At 42.4% G+C, this 20,853-nt stretch overlaps 1 protein-coding gene across 40 annotated transcripts in view; it reads right to left on the bottom strand.

Annotated features, from left to right (window-relative positions):
* Positions 1-20,853, bottom strand: part of Atxn2 (ataxin 2) — a 103,342-nt gene that overhangs the window by 24,060 nt on the left and 58,429 nt on the right. For 15 of the 40 annotated variants that reach the window (XR_003955602.1, XM_030254251.1, XM_030254258.1 and 12 more), the window contains exons 6-14: positions 18,103-18,224; positions 13,430-13,521; positions 12,786-12,983; positions 11,295-11,473; positions 9,349-9,594; positions 6,852-7,034; positions 5,479-5,676; positions 5,025-5,132; positions 4,487-4,557 (exon numbers count right to left, since the gene is read on the bottom strand). Coding sequence is in view for 39 of the 40 variants with exons in the window: in XM_030254251.1 (XP_030110111.1) it covers positions 4,487-4,557; positions 5,025-5,132; positions 5,479-5,676; positions 6,852-7,034; positions 9,349-9,594; positions 11,295-11,473; positions 12,786-12,983; positions 13,430-13,521; positions 18,103-18,224 (1,397 nt within the window). In the remaining variant the exon portion in view is untranslated. The remainder of the gene's footprint in view (positions 1-4,486; positions 4,558-5,024; positions 5,133-5,478; positions 5,677-6,851; positions 7,035-9,348; positions 9,595-11,294; positions 11,474-12,785; positions 12,984-13,429; positions 13,522-18,102; positions 18,225-20,853) is intronic. The other 25 variants (NM_009125.2, XM_030254263.1, XM_030254260.1 and 22 more) reach the window with 4 other exon arrangements.

The following is a 20,853-nucleotide window of genomic DNA, read 5'->3' as shown; positions in this document are numbered from 1 at the left end:
CTGGGGTCAGCATGGGCTACACAGAGACACTGTCTGAAAAGAAAAAGAAGGAACACGAACATAGCCTACTGCAATTCATTAATTAAAAACCCAGTTTAAAAGAGATTACTTAGCAGCTGAGCTGTGGTGATGGCACATATGCCTTTAATCCCAGCACTCAAGAGGCAGAGGCAGGAGTATCTGCAAGTTTAAGGCCAGCCTGGTCTACAGATAAGTTCCAGGACAGCCAGAGATACACAGAGGAACCTTAAAAAAAAAAAATTAAAAAAAAGAAAAAAAAGAACAAAGATTAATTATCTCACATACAGGAAGGGGGTTATGGGAAGCTGGAAGGCAACTTCTGGAAGTCAGTTCCTTCACCCACCATGTGAGTCTAGGGAGTTCAACTTAGGCTGCCATAACCCACAGAGCTAGCTCACCAGTGCCCACCCTAAAGTTTTACAGTTGAGGATATGAAAAAACAGCAATCTAAACAACAACAAAACAAGCAAACAATGAACACAAAGGACGGCAATAAACATCACTGGCCACGAGAGCTCTGCATATGAAAACCAATATGGACCACAACTAAGACCATGAACCCCAGCACCTTCAGGGGAATGGCTGTCCCCACACATGGCCAGGTGGTGTGTGCCTGTGACACGAAGTAGCTGCAGTTACAATGCAAGTCTCTGTTTCAAAAAAAAAAAAACAAACCCAAAATGAAAATAAAAAGAACTTGCTAGCTGATGGTGGAGGGAGTGTTCAATGGAGACCATGCAGCTACCATGGTACAATGACTGGTAGTTCCTGCAAAGACTCAACACACTACCACATGACACAGACTTTCCAATCCTAAAGAAGTGACCACACATGTTTACATGATACCAAGCCTCAGTGTTTCTGTTGGCATTATTCATCCTTGTAAGGAAGCAAGAATAACCCAGAGCATGATGTGTAACAAAGGACAGCTGAGTACTCCCAACATATGTGTGTGTGCATGTGTGTACTTACTTGTATGTATCTCAAATAACAAAATCATTTACATAGGCGAATGAAACACACAAGACTGTTCTCAAAACACTCACATCAATAGTCAATGAATCCATGACAAATGTTCAAGATCACTAGGCACGAGAGAAATTTGAGTTGAAACTCCATTGAGGAAACTGGAGTTTGAAGTGGTTATGAGTATGAAGTCCTCTGGAAGACGATGCAAGCTCAGTTTCCAGCACCTGCACCATGCAACACACAACACCAGCCACTGAGCACACAATCACACAATTCTAGGGAGATCCAAAGCCTGTGACCCCGCCAGGTATCCTCATTCATGAATACTTAAACACACACACATACACAGAGATGCGCTTATTTTAGACAAGATATATACACATACACACACACTCAGTTTCTCTCCTAACTCAGTCACAATGGCAGTCATTAGAAACAAACAGCAAATGGTAGTGAGGATGTGGAGTAAAAAGAACGCTTTTTGCTCCCACCAGAAAACAATGCTGGTGGGAATGTAAAGCTGTCCAGTCTCTATGGACTAAAAAGCGCTTGGCAGGAAAGATGGCTCAGTAGTTAAGAGCACTGGCCACTCTTCCAGGTTCAATTCCCAGCACCCACATGGACTCAGGCTTACCAACTGTCTGCAACTTCAGCTCCAGAGCACCTGCACATGTGCAAACACACACATATGAACATATAAATAAAATCTGTAAAGTCAATCATGAAAAAAACCCCAAACCCAAAAAAATAAAAATAGACCTACCATTTTACCCAGCGATTAACTCTCAAAGGACTCCAAAGCCGTGTCACAGATAGTGTACCTTATCAACATCACTTGCAGGGCTATTCACAATAGCTACTTACAGAACCAAGCCAGGTGTCTATTAACAGAGGACTGACTGAGAAGGATGTGACATGGGTATTCACAGCTTTAGTCATCCAAAAAACAATTGGAAAATAAATATAACATCAGAGTATCAGATTAAGCAAATTCAGAAAAGACAATTATTACATGTTTTCTCTCATTTGTGAGTTTTAAGATTTAATACAGAGATACAAAAGCATGTATATATAGGTATATAAATGCTAAATAATAGCTAAATTTCAAGACTCCCTGAACAGGTATTTCAATGTAACTTGGTGGGGAGGATGGGTGGCTCACTCAGTGGTTAAGATCATGAACTCTTCTCTCCCAACGGAGTAGATTATGGCTCCCAGCACCAGACTAGGCAGCTCTAACGAGCTCTAGAAAAATATCACACCACCAGTCCCTGGGAGTGCCTCCATTCATGTGCTTATTCTAACACACAGATACATATAATTTAAAATAGCCAGGCATGGTGGCGCATGCCTTTAATCCCAGCACTCAGGAGGCAGAGGCAGGCGGATTTCTGAGTTCGAGGCCAGCCTGGTCTACAAAGTGAGTTCCAGGACAGCCAAGGCTATACAGAGAAACCCTGTCTCGGAAAACAAAAAACAAAACAAAACCAAAACCAAAAAATAATAAAAATAAAAACCAACAGTATAGGGAGCTAGAGAGATGACTCAGTGATTAAGAGCACTTCCAGAGGTCCTGAGTTCAATTCCCAGCAACCACATGGTGGCTCACAACCATCTGTAATGGGATCTGATGCCCTCTTTCAGTCTGTCTGAAGACAGATACAGTGTACTCACATACATTAAAATAAATAAATCTTAAAAAAAAAAAACCTGCCGGGCATGGTGGCGCACGCCTTTAATCCCAGTATTCGGGAGGCAGAGGCAGGCGGATTTCTGAGTTCAAGGCCAGCCTGGTCTACAGAGTGAGTTCCAGGACAGCCAGGGCTATACAGAGAAACCCTGTCTCAAAAAAACAAAAAACAAACAAAAAAAAGAAAACCAACAGGCAGAGGATGGCCTAGTCGGTCATCCATGGAAGGAGAGGCCCTTGGTCTTGTAAAGGTTCTATGCCCAGGTATAGGGGAATGCCAGTGGGTGGGTCGGGTAGCAGCAGGGAGAGGGGGAAAGGGATAGGGGATTTTCGGAGGGGAAACTAGGAAAGGGGAAAATGAGAATAATATTTGAAATGTAAATAAAATATCTTAAAAAAATGAAAAAAACAAAACAAAACAAAACAAAACAAAAGGAAACTCATAGTTAAAACAACAACAAAAAACCCCAACAGTATAGAATTCAAAGGATAAAAAGTTATTGGTCTAAACGTAATTTGGGGGGAAGGAGAGATGGTTCAGTGGTAAAGAGCACTGGTGACTCTTCCATAGGATCCAGAATCAATTTCTAGCATCCACATGGCTGCTCACGTATGCTTATAACAACAATTCTGAGGATTTGGCATCCTCACACATACATACATACATACATACATACATACTTACATACTTACATACTTACAGGGAAAACATCAATGCACATAAAATAAAAACAAAGAAGTCATTTTTAAAAGTTATATAAGCTAACGTAGTATCTAAAGCTCCTTGTAAATTTTGTGTGGAAGAATGACAGAGTAACCAAGGAGGGCTTGGAAGCTTGTCTTAGGATATGAAGTGAGGTTACAGGAATACGCCCACCAAGGGAATTTAGCCCTGGCTTCAATCCTCAACACCAAAAAGGATGAATGAACAAGTGAATGAATTTACTCACAGATTGGAAGGTGAGCTAACTCAGGACACATTTCATCTTCTACTGCACACACTACAAGCACTGACGTGGTCAGTCTTCAACTTTAGAACTACTGAGCAGTGAGCTCTAGTGTGTCAGTTTCCAAAATAAGATCATATCCTTTGTTACCTGCAGTCTTGTTACACACACACACACACATACACACACCAAAAAACAAACAAAAACCTTGTGATCTTAAGTTATTGTACTTAGAACAGACAAAGACATCTTTAAGAGTAATTGTCAAGGGGCTGAGGAGATGGCTCAGTGGTTAACAGTATTTATTGCTCTTCCAGAGAATCTAAATTCAATTTCTAACACCCACATCAGGCGGTTCACCATTGCCTTAACCCCATTTCCAAATGATAACAATTTCTTCTGCCCTCAGAGGGCACTTGAAGTACTATGTACATACCTACTCACAGACAAACAAGACTAGAGACACACACACACACATACACACACACTCTCTCAAACCCTGTGGGCTGGAGAAAGACATTAGTGGTTAAGAGCACTGGCTGCTTTTCCAGAGGACCTGAGCTCAGTTCCCAGAACCTACATGGTAGCTCATGACGATCTGCAACTTCAGATCCAGGAAATCCTATGCCCTCTGCTGGTTTCAAAGGACACCAGGCAGACCCATAGCCCAAATACATAATGCAAACACTCATATGCATGAAAAACAACTGAAAAGAAGTTTAGCTTGCTGTACAAATGACTTAAGACAAGAGCGTATGTGTGTGCGTGTGTTTTAATAGTGTACTTTTGTGAACTGGCCATAAAAATCATTATGTTTGCTATTTCTTTTTTAATTCTAACCAGTCGATAAAGAACTTACCCTAAAATCATTCTTAAACTTCTTTAAGTCATCAATCTGTTTTCTGTGTTCAGAAACAACTGGTGACATACCTGTAAAACCAAAACCTGTTAGATTCCAATTTACTTTTACCTTTAAACTTAAAATTGTTAAATATGGAATGTTAGAAATGAGAACAGAGGCCAGGAGTGTTGGTGCACCTCTATAACATCTTTAATCTCAGCACTGGGGCTGAGGGGAAGAGATAAATAAGAAATGAAGACAGATCTATCACGTAAAGACTAGCAATGCAAGTATCTGTCTGGCTAAACACTTTGCTATTTCTATAATTGTGTCTAAAAACTTTAACAAGGGCTGGAGAGATGGCTCAGTGGGTAAGAGCACCGACTGCTCATCCGAAGGTCCAGAGTCCAAATCCCAGCAACCACATGGTGGCTCACAACCATCTGTAACGAGATCTGACTCCCTCTTCTGGAGTGTCTGAAGACAGCTACAGTGTACTTACATATAATAAACAAATAAATCTTTTAAAAAAAAAAAAACTTTAACAAACTCTAACCTTTGTTGTCAGCTTTTGAAAAGCTAGGTGATGTTTCACTTGCTTTAACATTTTCTTTACTCCCTGCAGGAGAGTTCTGCCTCTGATCTTGAAGCCTGGAATCTTTTGCTAGAAAACAAGTTTAAAAAAGCAAAAAACTAGTATTAGACAGAAATTAGGACAATAGTGTGAGTAAATACCAAACACTTCTAACCTTCTGGCTTAGGGGAAAATGGGTTTCATTAAACTGAGTTTATTCCCTGTTAGTCATCACATCAAAATTCAATAACCATGCTCATACAACAGGCACGTCATACTAGGACAGGCCAGAGCCTCTGATGCCAGACATTAGTTAATATACATGGAATAGTTCTACCAGAGACAGAATCTTGCATCCACAAAAGCATCACTGTGTATTGAGAACACAACTCTTGGCCATGCATGGATTACAACAGGAAAGGTGTTGGTTGCATACCCTCAATAGATGGGGTCAGTGCTCTGTTGGATGCAGGGCTGGCAGGAGTCGGAGATGCGGCGGGAACAGGCATGGAAACGGCTTCTGCAGGGATGATGCCAGCTTGGGGAGAAGCAAGCACAGGCCCGCTGGGAGAGTTTCCAATGCTGCTCTGCCTGGGAGACCTGGGTCTGTGAGTTTTGGGAGATAACCTTGGAACTAGAAGCAAAAAGATACTCATTAAATTCTCAGAAGTATCTTATGGCAGAAGTCAACAATCTCTAAGTACCACCGTGGTTTCCCTCCTAATTAAATGAGTGAACTTTTAAGTATTTGAGTCAAGTTCAATGGCAAGCCAAAGCATACTTAAGTTAAAAAAAAAGACGACATTCAAAGTGTAACATTTATTCAAGGTGAGAGATCTCTACCATGCCTCTCTCCTCTCCTTCCATCAATACACGAAATAAAATTGATGGTAGCTTGCTGCCAAGCCTATGTGCTTTTACTTGCAATATAAAGATCCACCGCCAGTGCTGAAGGAAATTAGGACGCACCTAGCCTCAAGGGGTACGTAACACAGAATGAACGCCTTCCACACAACTGCTTAATGCTTCCTAATCCAATAAAAACCTATTTGCAGGCTTCAGACTAAAGGGGTCAATGAAAATGGTTCAATCAAACATTATAGAAGGAAACTGTTCACAACTCTAACTTTCCATGGAAAGACCAACCCCGTAACACGATTCTCACTATATCCCTCAACTGTCTCTATTCTTGTATTTATAAAAGGTTGCTTATTTATAATAGGGTTAAAACGCCTCAAGCTTCTTTTCTTGTTAATCTTCAGTTTAAAAGGCTAAGAAGAATAGCACAAAGAAATTTACAGGACAATCACTACAACTGCACACCTTACAGGGGTGAGCGCACTGTCTGTCTAGTTTTTTAAGCTTAAAGACCTTTTCCTGGTAAGGCCAAAAGAACAGGCACAAGCTCTAGCTCTGGACTCCCGGGAGGAAGCACTACAGACCAACAAGACCAACTCAGCAGCCCAAGCAGTCTGGCCTAATTCCAAATCTGCTCCAAGCAGGACCTTGGCTGCAGCTGCTGACGGTCAGAGACTCATAACAAAAGCTGAGCCTCTCCTGGCGCAGACTACTCCTTGAGGAGCACCAAGCGACTATCTGTTTACTCCACACACGGATGCCATGGAAACCCGCAGCAGTAAGAAACCTAAGCAGGTTTACAAAATGTATACAGGGTCAGAGTTCCAGAGGGATGGGACAGTTCCTTCAACTCGTGTCTTGATAACCATGGTAACTGGCAACAGCTGCTTATGCCACCACATTTAATCTGTATTTAATCTCAGATCTTCAGCTCTGCAGTGTCATACCTACCCCCACTGACCACTGAGGACCACGTTCCCCCTGCAGGACTGGTCCTTGCCACTGGAGGAGCAGCTGCTTCACTTGGGGGATTGTGGGATACAAATTCTAGGCCACTAGACATGGAGCCTCTCCCAGCAGAGACTCTGTGATTCCGAGGGTGGCGCTGTGCCTTTGGAGACATCCTTGGGGGTCCTGAGGAAGACAGAAGGATGCCACAGGATATCACATCAGTCCTGCGGTGCCCACCTTACTGCTTTTCCTACTAGATACAGATATAACTCTTATTTCCTTAGCAGGTTTTCATTGGTTAGAATATGAATCACACTGTTATTGATTTCTGGCCACACTAAGAATTCTTTTGTGGTATGTCAATTATGTCAGTATGTTTTATTTTCCCCTTTTACAATTTGTTTTACTTTTAATTATATTGTGTGTATGTGTCTGTGTGAGGGTGTGCACCTGAGTTCCTCTGGAAAGCAGAAAGCTGTCTGACAGCTGACCCATCTTTCCAGCCTTATTTCCTTTTACTTTTAAAGCAAGGAGGAAATAAACTTGATGGTGAGAAATATAACAACATGGCCCAACAGTGTTTAACTACATGCATTTAAAAATAAGTTATAATAACGTTTTCGTAGGAAGCACAGATGCATGATGGGATATTATCAGTTTATCTTTCTAACAGATTTTACTATTTCCAAAATGAGACAAAAACCTTTTTTTTTTTTTGATAGGAACCAAACTTGGGAGCCCATACTTGTTAGGCTAGTGTTCTATCTCTGAGCTACATCCTTCAGGGCCCCAGGGGAAAAAGGAATTTAAGCAGCAACCTCAGATCTCCTCTCCATCTTTTGCCCAAGCCGTCCTCACATGTGCGTGGTTGGCTTGTAAGAGCAGAACAAGGAAAGTCTGCAGAAAGCTGCACTGTGAGAGCTGACGACAGTCACCATCACTGTCTCTGCCACCCATGGGGACTTCTGGGAATACAGCCTGTAGCACACAAGTCCAGAACTACCCCTCCTCTCAGAGGCCATGATGAGGACCCTAGCACATGCTCTCTGCTGTGTCCTCAGTGGGAACACAGTCAGACATGTGCTCTGAGGAAATGCTAACTCATGTTAGAATTTCCCCTTATTTAATGTTTAAAATGTATTCATTACTATAGGATATGTGTGGTATGGACTGGGTTTGTATGTGCTGGTGTGTGTGTGTGTGAAGTCATCTTTGTGGAGTCACTTCTCTTTTTGCACTTTTCCCATGGCACGCTTTCTGGGCAGTCCAAAAGCAGCCCTTTCATCTGACTACAATGCAATGCTTTCTGACACATTCGAGGAATAAGCACCTCCACCCAAACGTCTGCAACAGCTCCCTGTTGCTGCTAGGAGTCACCAGAGAGGCACGCATTGAAAGTCTGTGACATCTGCCTTTGCAACATTGTATTCTTCTGCCTTGAATTCCCTTCTGTGTGGGCAAAAATTTAACAGTAGCCAATATAGTTTATTCCCAAACACCTTCTTTAGAAAACTTTAATGGTCTTGATCAGTTATATTCACTATGATTTTACCAAGACAAGGTGATTAGAATATAAACACAAATGCTCTGAACAAAGGACATTGTTACTTAGAACTTACAACCTGCATTAAATCAGAATGCTACCTTTTTCGGGCAGGGTGTCAGGGTGGCTGGGATAGGGTCTCACCATATAGTCCTGGCAGCCTTAGAACTCATTATATATGAGACAAACTGACCTCAACTTTCAGCAATCCTCTTGCCTGTGGCCTGGGCACTGGGATTATAGGCATGTGCCACTAATCAAAGTATATGACATGCAACAATGGTGAATTCAGCAACAAATACACACAATTTGGCATGAGCCAAAAAGACAGAAAAGGCTCAAATCTATACCTGTTTTGTAATTGATAAACTTTAAATAAAGGTCTCCCCACAGATTAAAGCAGCCTTCCACTACAGTGATATTATAAAACTAATTTAAAATAATTATTCAATTAAATTAGTAATTCCTCAGGCACTCTAAATACTACTGTTACCTGAGGGCAGACGTACAAGGCCACTACAAGGGATGTCATGGATCACTAAGAACCCCAAAATAGTACTCCTGCCTTTGGCCAACAGGAAGGTTCGCTGGCACCATTACCAAGGAGCTGAATGTGGCAGCCTCCATAACCCCACCCACCTCCAGGAGCAGAAATGCCCAGTTCATCACTGTTACTGTCCAGGCCGAGACCTTCCTGGGCTGCACAGGAGTACTATTACCAGACAGGTCGGAGCCCATCTCTATATGCAGGGCAGTGCAGGGCTTTATACATAGCACTTATCAAATTTTAATCTAGTGAACAAAAGGTTATTAGAAATAGCTTTAATAAACTAAAGTTAAAACACAAAAATTATAGGTTATTAAATAATGAAGAGGAAACTATTTTGTAATCATAACCTCACAAAGGAGCTAAACAAAGACAAACAAAAACATGAACAAATCGTGGTATTGTACCTTCTGAAGACATGCGTTTAGGCATAGTAGAGACAGGAGCTGGAGAACCATGAGCAGAGGGGTGAGACGGGGGTCTGGAGGGCCTCGAGGGGGGCCTGGAGGGCGGCCGTGTAGGGGTGGCTGCCCGAGGTGGAAGAGAGTTGGGACCTGACTGGTAGCGAGAAGGTGGGCGAGAGGAAGGAGATGGGCAAGGCGATGGCCAGGGAACACCTGACAGAACAAATGATATGAAGGAAAGTATAAAAACTAAAGAAAAAAATGAGGGAAAAAGTAAACAGAAAAAAAAGTAAAATGACAAAAATGATTTCTTGTACATTTAACCCTTTGAGGACAGTCATTTGATTTGTGATAAGTTTTAGTACAACTTAACTGACACAAATTCACATTTTACTTTAACCTCCTTAAAATTAAGTCTGTTGAAATGAATCCACGTTCCCAAAGGGTTAATTAGGATCTACACATACTACTGAAGAAGACAGTTAAGACTCTGCCTAGTATGCCTACTTCTTCAGCTGTTGTCAGCCATCACTTGTGAAGAAAATGTCCCACACACAGATAACCCCCTCAATAAACACACTGACTCCTGCTCGGGAAGGCAGGCCCAAACAATAAACACAAACAGCAGCCTCTAACGCCACTGTCCAGGCTCTTCTCCTACTCTCACCTGAGCTTCCTCAGGCCTATATCTGAACTGAAATATCAGTTTCAAAGGTCACTAGCCACATCCTGTTCAGGTAGAAATGAGAGCTTACTTCTATTGCTTTCTCGAATGCTTAAAAGAATCTCATCCTGATGCACAGGAATGAATGGCCCCGTCTATCTACTGCCTGTACACCACAGGGGCCTGTAAGCCTCGGGGCCCAAACCTGACATCAGGGCACGGACAACCCCCCCCCCCCCCCCCGCCCCGGTCAGCAATGTCCCTGGTAATTAGTCAACAGTCCAGGGTTCCTCTCCAGTAGTCTAGGGGGCTCCACTCACTGGAGTATCATACATTTCTCAGCCCCCTTCACGTTTTTAACTTGAAAATTCTATTCATAAACAACTGAAAATCTTCACTCAGTGAGCAAAGAAATGTCACCATCGTTACTAAGCAGGAGAACTACTCAAGAGTGTTTCCTTGGAGAGGAATTCTGCTCTTACATGGCTGACATACTTCACTCCCTTTCTTTACACGAGGTCTCACACAACCCAGGCTGGCTCAGACTGCCTATGGAGCCTGACTGCTCAGCATGAGGCACTTGCCTCACCCAGCTTGCGGTGCTCTAAACTTCAACCCTGAATCTGCTGTCCACTCTTTTTCCCTGTCAGCTACCATATTTCTAAATGATTCGCTTCTGCTGTCCCATCTTCCAGATTTCTATACTCACCTATAATCTGTATTCAACTGACTGGGGACACTACACAAAATGCCTTCCTTCCTACTTAAAGCTCCAAGCTGCTACACTCTAATACCTACTCTCAGAAATCAAAGGTTGTCTGTGCTGTGTTTGTAAGCAGTTCTCTGATGACTTTCGTCACCTGACTCTTGCTCATTTCTGACATTACAAATCACCCTAAGTTCTTCCCTGAAGTACGCAGAATGGAATCATCACAGTTAATGAAGGAATCTGCACTAACTCAGGGTCTTTCTCATGAACTATGCCCACTGCCTCATCACCCAGTGTCTTTCAAGTTTCCATTCTGTCTGTCTGTGGAGTGTCTTAGGCCAAATGAGTATGAGAGGATGAAACAGCTCAGGACATGCTGTCACCCTATACGCGCCAATGACAGATACAGTGTTATACTGTCTAGTAGCCACAAAACAAACTACATTATAGATAATAAAAACTACTCCAAAAAATCCACAAATGGCATGCACATTCCTATCAGGTATGCCAACTCTTAAATGTTTAGATAGTTCTGTATTTCATCAAAACATTAACAAATAAGGTCAAAATACTTGCCTCCATTAACTACTCTTTGGTCTGAGCCAGCGTTCGGGTTGAAATCTGAAGTGTGAGAAGCAGCTCTTGACGGCATGGAGCCTGGCCCAGGCTGGCCCATCCGTGGTGAGCTCTGTCTCCCACTTCCCCAGGATAGGACTTCTCTGTTTCTTTGTCCAGGAGGAATATATTTATTGTCCCTGGAAATGAGAGATCCTCTAAATCATTTATCCTAAAAAGTACTGGGCTAACAAAACACACTGAAAGGTACACTAAATAGAAGACTGTCTCTCACACAAGCCTCAGTCTCACCACACGGCCACACAGCCCTGCAGGTCTCGGCCACCAGCACTTTAAAAAGGTGTGCTCACTTTCATCCTGACACAGTGATGATTAGGGAAATCGGAAGACTCAGCTATGGAACCTTGCCGGTAGAATCAGCTTTACCCACAATGCAGCAGGCATTCTACTTTTTTGAGTAAATGACAGACCCATAGCCCTGCAAATACAAGCAACCACTGCGCCATCGTTTCTCCTTTCTAAGTCACCCCACACTGCCTTTAGCTCATGTGTTCTCAGAGCAAGCATCATGAACAGCTGAATTTTCAAGTAAGGTTCGCCTCTCTCTAGTTTTTCCAGCTTTCGCGCCATGAGTCTGTCTGGCAGCTTGCCACTTTCTGCTATAATGCTGTCACACTGACAGGCTCTCTGACTCAGTGTCTTTGTTCCTCACTGTTCCCTACAGACTACTCTTCAAGAATGGCACACAAATGCTTCTGCCACCTGCCAGCATAGCATGAAGAATATCCTGGGATCTTAGTCTTTACCGGAAGAGGCCAGATTCTCTTACAGGACCATGTTCTACAGAGGTGAAATAACCCCCCACACTCCCAGGGCCAGACAGGATCCATTATCATACCAAACTTGTCACCTCCTGGTGAGGCTCTCTTGAACTACACAGGCAATGCTAGTTCTTCCCCATTCTGATATTCTACTGCTCTGAAAAGACCTTCATCATGCAAGCCACACTGTCCAACCTTGGATTTGTTTTTTTCTTTTTCTTTTTTTTTTTTTGTTTTGTTTTTTTCGAGACAGGGTTTCTCTGTATAGCCCTGGCTGTCCTTGAACTCACTCTGTAGACCAGGCTGGCCTTGAACTCAGAAATCCGCCTGCCTCTGCCTCCTCCAACCTTATTTTAAGGAGCTCCTCAGAGTCTGGGCTGGCTCCTCACATGGGTCACTTGACTCCAGAGAGCTAATCCCAAATGATACTATTAAAATGACCGTAATCTTTTAACAGAAATTTGTGTGTGTGGGGGGGGGGGGGTGAGGCTGGCATTGAACTCAGCCTCCCAAGTGTTAGGATTAAAGGCGTGCACCACTACTGCCCAGCTCTCCAACAGAATATTAAGCCAAATCAAGGAGCACTTTCTCCTTAGCTTCACCAAAAAAAAAAAAAAAGGAAACAGTCAGACTACATCCTCTCACACAGACTTTGAATCATGTTGAATACCTAGTGTTGGGGCCATGCCCCTCCCGGTCACTGCAGTTTCTCTGGACTGCTGTGTATTTTTCTTCCTCACTCCGGTCATCATTCTCAAGGGCGACACGAGCTTTGTACTGAGCACTGGATTCAATTTCTTCTGCTAACTGGTTTGCCCTTGCCTCCCGTTTAAGAAATTCTTCTGAGTTGTCCCTTTCTAAAGGAACCCTAAACACAAAGACAAGAAGACATGCATGATCATTTTAATCCTCAGCTATTAACAGACTCTATAGTATGGGGTCAAAGACACTGACAAAGTTGGGGGCTTTCTATCATAAATCAAAATACTATTTTTTGTGGTTATGTTATAAAGAAGAACACTTACTATTTCAAGAACTGGTTCACCCTTATCCCTGTCAATTTAACATTTTTTATTTACAAATTAAAAACAGAAAAAAATGTATTTTGATCAGAAAACTAAGGATAGGTAAGGAAACAACACTTATTCCCTGTTTTAATGTGAGTCTGTCAGTCTGAATAGTTTATAGAAACAATGTGATATTGTTGTTTAATTTAAAATTAAAAGAAATAATTAGTTAGCAAAGTAATTTTGAGCTGATGAAAATCAAAGACAAATGCACTAAAATGTATAAAAGGGAACTCTGTGAACTTACGTATATGAAGATAAACTGCTATCATATGTGGACACCACACCATAATTCTCTTCATTATATCGAAACATGTCATTGGGGTCCCATCCATTAGACTAGAAGGAAAATGAAGGTCAACTTTCAATTTAGCTACAATTAGTGTTTATAGGAACATATAGCAAACCATACTAGTTGACTCTAACTCTGACTCCTTCCCTACAAAAGGGCCAAACTTTACTTTAGAAAACATTAAAGACAAGCCAGATAGAGCTCATACCTGTTATACCAGCACTTAGGGGACTGAGACAGGAGAATGTTTGAGTTCAAGGGTCAGCCTGGGCTACAGTGATGAGGAGGAGGAAGAAGAAGAAGAGAAGGAGGAGGAGGAGGAAGAGGAGGCGGAGGAAAGAAGAAAGAAGGAAGAATAAAGAAGGAGGAAGAGGAAGAGAAAAAGAAAAAAAAAGCCCTATATCAAACAAAAACAAAAAACAACTCTTTAGGAAGAGCTTTTCTCTCACACATATTATCTTTTAAGTCCGTGGAGATTACATGAGTTTTCAAAGATCCGGTACATGAGTTTTCAAAGATCCGGTGCCTCTGGGTCAGAGGTCTCTCCTTCACCTGTCCTAACAGCCTTCCCTACAAGCAGAGTCAAAACTTTCCCTCCAAGAGTTCCATGCCAGAACCCCTTCCCCTTCCCTAGGCAGGTGAGGAAGGGCAGCACAAAGCCATGGGGAGGCAAATGGGTGTCACACATGCTAAGCTTTAAAGCTGTTTGAAGATCTCAGCAACAGCTATGGGTCCCCTTGTCCTAACTTCCAAACTCAGTGCTGTTCCCCTCCACAGGTGAAGGACTAAACTGCCACTCTCAAAACATAGGTTGGACTCGTCAACCTGAAGAAATGAGGAAAATAAAGTGAGAATCTTCGGTGCCAATTAATTTTGTTAAGGCCTAGGTAACTGTTACTTTCTAGTCTGCCATTTTGTGAAGTTACTAATGCCATAAGGAAACTTTCTCATGCTCTAGTCGATTGCAGATTCTGTTAACTTCTGTGCTTTGGTGTTCTTGGAAACCAATCGCAACAGAAGTCAGCAGAACTGCTTTGTATAGTTAGCCACAATAGCTTGGACCCAAACCAACAACCCAGCAGCAATTCCTACACCTATGTATAAACTTTCATGGATTTTGCTTTTATAAGCAGCCCCTTGGATGGATGCCAACATAAGAGAAACACCTGCACCAATATAAGAAGCTTTTTAAAAATAAGGCTTCCATTTTGAGTAGGGGTTAAGTAAAGTTTAAGTCCCCAAGATCTCCTTGGGAATTGACATCCTACTTGCTAGAAAAAGGTATGGACATGGGTAACTGACATCCTGATTGGCAAGTTAAGACATGAGTGTTAGGCAAGGCAAGACCTTGCCACTGCTGAATACACCAACCAATGGAAGCAGAGTAAATGTACACCAAAGACAAGCTCCTAAGGAAGTGCCTATCCCTATCCCCACATCCTGACTGGCAGAAGATCATGGCACACATGTTTGTAGATTTCAGGCTTGAAAGCCCTACAGAATCTGACTCACTGTCACATCTGCAGCCCTCATGCATCAGTCCTGGGGGGAACAGTCAATAAACTATTCCTGACTGACTGATATCAGTGTTCATGTAGTTTGTGAGGCAACTCCTGGTCCCCAGCAAATCTCACATCAAACTCTCCTTTTAAAGTCTGACAGGTTGAGGGCTCAGTAATCAAGAAAACATATTACTTTTCTAGAGGACATGGACTTTTCTGGAAGATATGGTGGAGGAAGAGCAGCAACTCCTACAAGCTGTCCTTAGAATCTACATGCAAGCCATGATACATACACACTCTCCCTCGCAATGGATACATAGATAGATACATAATTTTTTTAATTGGAAGACTCTAACTTCAGTAATTTGAGTGATCCATCACACTGAACAGAAAAATATCCACCAAAACTAATGATTTCAAGTTCCAGGGCATAGGAATAACCACTATGAGGAGTTTCACGGGCTTAGGCCAATGGTTCCAAGGTTAAGAGCTGTTACTACAGAGCTCAGCATGGTGGCACGGGCCTTTAACCCCAGTACTCACGAGGTAGAGGCAGGAAGATCTGAGTTCAAATAGCCAGGTATACAGAGCAAGTTCCAGGACAGCCAGGTCTACAGAGAAAAACCCTGTTTCAAAACAAGCACACAAACAAAAAAACCACCACCGCCAATAAAACAACAACAAAAAGTATGCTCTTAGAACTTAGAAAAAGGATGTACAGCAGCAGCACCTGCAAGGCAGATCTCAACTCCCCGTAACCGAGGCCAGCTCTGGGCAACATTTTATGGTGCACATAAACTGAATATTCACACACTCTCTCTCTCTCTCACACACACTATGTACTTTTATTGCTACTCTGCAGCTTGCTTTTCCTGTTAATAAATATATGAGGTATCTTTCCTATTTGAATACTGGTTATTGGTAGGTACACAAATGTCTATTAAGTATCAGCATTGTGCTTTTCTGATGGGAAACTACTAATAGAAATAATGTTGAAAAAATATCATGACATATAATTATTTTACACGTATTATAGGTATATTAGGACTAAGATAAATTCTTTTCTATTTTAAATTTATATATTTCCCCTTAAAAAGGGGTCTCAAGCCAGGAGGTGGTAACCAATACCTTTAATCCCAGCACTTGGGAGGCAGAGGCAGGCGGATTTCTGAGTTTGAGGCCAGCCTGGTCTACAGAGTGAGTTCCAGGACAGCCAGGGCTACTACAGGTCTCGAAAAACCAAAAACGGGGTGTTGGAGAGATGGCTCAGTGGTTAAGAGCATTGACTGCTCTTCCAGAGGCCCTGAATTCAATTCCCAGCAACCACATGGTGGCTCACAACCATCTGATGCCCTCTTCTGGTATGTCTGAAGACAGTTACAGTGTACTCACATACATAAAATAAATGATATAAATAAGTCTTAAAAACAAAAACAAAAAACAAACAACAGGGTTTCACAGGATACCCTAGGAAGGCCTAGAACTTGCTATGTAGATCAGGTTGTCCTTGAACTCAGAACCCAACTGCCTAGCTAAGGTAAATTCTTTGTAGTAAGACTAATTGGGAACAAACCACACTTACATTTTAAATACTGATAAACTGCCTGAGTCTCCCCCTCAAACCATTAAAGAACTTATCTCTCCACTAATAAAGTAAAAACTGTACCTGTTTCCCATCACAATGGTGCAGTGATGCACACATGAAAACCATTATATTAAGTTTAGGAGATTCTTTAAACTTTGAAGATTAAGCCGGGCATGGTGGCGCACACCTTTAATCCTAGCACTTGGGAGGCTGAGGCAGGCGAATTTCTGAGTTCGAGGCCAGCCTGGTCTACAAAGTGAGTTCCAGGACAGCCTGGACTACACAGAGAAACCCTGTGTCTCAAAACAAACAAACAAACAAAAAAAACAAAACAAAAAAATAAATAAATAAACTTTGAAGATTAACACTGACAACTTCCCAGGGCAGTTCTATTCTTTGAGGGGGCTGAGCTCTTAGAGAAGAGATACTATTTCCTCCCTTACTATGTCTTAAATAGTAAACTTGGTTGTCTGTGCACAACAGAAGGTTCTTTGCTCACTCAGTCTTATTCATGACGCTCCATAACATTAAATCTCTATGTTCAAGGGGACTGAGGAGAGGGCTCAACGGTTATAAGCACTGGCTGCTTTTCCAAAGGACCCAGTACAAGTCCTAGCCCACATGGAAACTCACAGTTGTCTGTAACTCCAGCTCTAGGGGTCTGACGCACTCCTCTGGCCTCTCAAGGCATTAGGAATAGGTCACAGGCATACATACAATATGCCCATATGCATAAAATAAAATTTTTAATTAAAGAAAATATAATAAGCTCTATGCTCCATCAAAGTTTACTAATATTTGACTTGTAGATGGGGTGCCAAGAGAAAACAAAAAATAATGTATGACAAATGGTCATTTTAGAAGCAAGTTCCTATAGAGAATGATACTAATTTTAAGTTCAAGAAATTTAGGCCAGGCTTTAATTTTAATGTAACCTAAGTATTTATCTTTTATGATTGCTATTTTTCATCCACTATCTGGCTGTGTAGCCGTAGCTAGCCTTAAACTTGCTATGTAGACCTGTCTGTCTCTGCCTCCTGGTATTAAGGCAGGTAACACCTAGCTGACTTGGGTTTTTTGTTGTTGTTGTTGGTGTTTTGGTGTTTTGTTTTGAGTCAGGGTCTTTATAAAGCTCAGGCTAGCCTCAAACTTTCTCTTTAGTGGAGGCTGATCTTGAACTCTTAAACCCTTATTCTTCTACGACTGAGTGCTGACATCACAGTTGTCACACCCAACCTGAAACTATCTTAATGATAACTCTTTATCCACCTTGACCTCATTTCTAAGGAAGTCAACATACAATTAAACACTACCTGCTTTCGGTTGGTATTCAAAACGAAACAGGCTGCCATCTTGTAACTATCAGTTCCCTGAAGTAACTGATCATCACAAAGAAGTAATTTAAGAGTGCTCCGACTCCAGTCAGGGAGAAATTCTTTCCTTCTCTCCCTCTTTAGCAACTGCCCAGAGAAAGTGCTGCTCTGCACGTGTGGAGTTCTCCCCACGTTCACACTGAGTGCTGGGGTGCAGAGGGCACTCACCACATCATTCTCCAGCTCCAGCTCCTCGCTGGCCGTGAGCTCCCCTGCATCCCAGGGCTCCAGGTCCTTCTCCTTGTGCTCACCATTCACCTTTGCGCTGAGAGCAGAGTCAGTAAAAGCATCTGTGAAGAACAACAGGCAGGCGACACTAAGTATCTATAGCCAAATACATTAGTTGTCTTGTTTTTGTGTTGAGGCAGTCTTACTATATATAGCCCTAGATAGCCTGAAATATGTAGCCCAGACTAGCCTTGAACTTGTAGCACTCCTTCCTGCATGTACCTTCTCAGTTCTGGGATAGCTAGCAAGTGCCCACCATGTGTGACTAGGCAGAATGGTTTTAACTTTCTAAGCTTAGGTCTCTGTGCAGTATCCAAATGTACCTCCTGACAATACAGATATTAATAAGTAAGACCATTCCTAAGTGATCTGTCCCTTTCCAAAACAGTTCCTCAATATCACCTTAAGAAGTTCAGATTCAAGCAGGACAGTGGTGTCTCACAATTTTAGTCCCAGCACTCAGGAGGCAGAGGCAGGCAGATCTCTGAGTTCAAGGCTAACCTGGTCAATAGAGCAAGTTCTAGGACAGCCAGAGCTACATACAGAAACCCTGTCTCAGAAAACCAAACAAGAAGCTGTTCAGATTCTGCAGTGCTGCTGTCTCCGGCAGCCTCATGGGTACTTCTAGCAGCCCAGGCTCACTGACATGCACCCAATCCCACTCCTTGTAATATCCCTTGAGGAGTCTAGCTTATGAAAATGTTTGGCACTTACATGCTCAGCTGACCTTACTGCTCTACAGCTGGGAGTTAAAGAGTTGAACAGCATCAGGAATGCTCATGGTCACACATCTGCACGGCTAGGTAGCCCTAACCACCTGTCTTCCCAAATTAGGGGCAAATAGACATGAATGTGCACCATACATACGAGGCCTCACCAGCAGATGTCTCCTGCTACTATCAATGATAAGGACAAAGAGTGCACACAGGGAGCCCTCTGAGCAACAGTAGAATGGAACTGCGCTCAGGATAAAGCTTTTTGCAGAGCATAAGATGTTGCTCATCTCCCAACCCCCCAGCAACTGGAAGCTACAAACAGCCCTAACTAGTCAGCCTCATTATTTCCTGCTAGCTTGACTCAAGCCCTATCCTACATCATCTGACAACTCTATCAACTATTGGTAAAAATTAAGTTGTGGAGCTGGAGAGACGGCCCTGCTCTTGCAGGATCCAGCTTTGGCTCTCAGCACCTATACTGGGAGACTCGTCAAGTCCAGGAGATCTGACCTCCTCTTCTGATTCCTGCAGACACCTGCACTCAGATCAAGATACACCTGAGCAAAACTTTTTTAAAACTTATTTCATGTATATAAGTACACTGTAGCTGTCTTCAGACACCCCAGAAGAGGGTGTCAGATCCCATTACAGATGGTTGGGAGCCACCACGTGGTTGCTGGGAATTGAACTCAGGACCTCTGGAAGAGCAGTCAGTGCTCTTAACTACTGAGCCACCTCTCCAGCCGGTAAATCAATTTTAAAAGGTTTACTGGGGTTGGGATCTGATGGCCTCTTCTGGTGTGTCTGAAGACAGCTATAGTGTACTCGTATTCATGAAATAAATTTATTCTTAAAAAAAAAAAAAAAGAGAGTGAGTCTGATTGAACAATCAATTGAATTTACTTGTGTATACCTTCAGAAAGAGGAGTGATTCCGATAATAATGGCAAACAAGTATTTGTTAGGATCCTGGGATCTCTTCAACTACAAGGAACCAAAACCACAGAAGTAGATTACAGGGCACTTAGAGTCATTCAGACTCATCTCTACACAAAAGCTGCAACAATGTTCAAAAACAAAATCCTGTTAACATGTTAATCACCAGTGTTGCAAAAGCAGGAATTTAAACACAAACTCAGTATAAAAAAACTAACATTCTAATTCAGGAAGTTAGAACTCAAAGCTGGGAGCTGAGCCCCCAAACTGGGAGGCTTGGGTAGGAGGTTCACTATTGTACAATACATACAATAAGATCCTACCTTAAAAAGAAAGAGGAAGGGAGAGAGAGAGGGAGAAGGAGGGCAGACAGACACAGACAGAAAAAGGAACATAGGAAAGGAAGACATTATCATGAAAGTTAAAAGCATAGAAGACTGTCTCACAACCACACAAATTATAATCCTTTTTTGGAGACAGAACTCTGTCAAATAAATAGTCTGGTACAACAGCCTATAACTCTATGATTATCCATCTTCAGACTTAGGGAATATAGATGTCTACCACAGCTGGCCTAAATGGACCTTTTCTTGTTTATGGGGGAGGTGTATAAAAATGTCAGCAGGTGTGGGATGAACCAAAAGCTCCTCTCAAAAGTGTTGTGGATAGCCCTGATGCTGTTTGTATTTTGATGTTAATTCAGCTTCCGCAAGAGGGCTTTTGGACAGGGACAGTGGGAGGACAAGATGTAGCTACAAGTGGCCCCCATTTAGATGGTGATTTATATTTAATATGGCTTACAAGATTAGGATTCTAGTTGTTGTGCCCAGCAACTGAATTAACTGTTGATCCTGAACTAAGTTTGTGTGGTCTTTTCCTTCACATGGCAACTCAACTGGGTTCCAGAAAGAAAGGTAGGGCTGCAAAGCATGGGTTTGCAAGAAGTGCACCCCAAAAGGCCATGGGAATTTGGAAGAGCGGGGCTGGCGTGGTAGTGACCCAGTGGGAACTTAGCGAGTCCTGTGGCAAGATTTCAGAGC

Source organism: Mus musculus, chromosome 5 (assembly GCF_000001635.26).
Source record: "Mus musculus strain C57BL/6J chromosome 5, GRCm38.p6 C57BL/6J".
NCBI lineage: Eukaryota > Metazoa > Chordata > Mammalia > Rodentia > Muridae > Mus > Mus musculus.
Note: the sequence above shows the minus strand (reverse complement) of the source record. Positions and strands in the feature narration are given on the sequence as shown.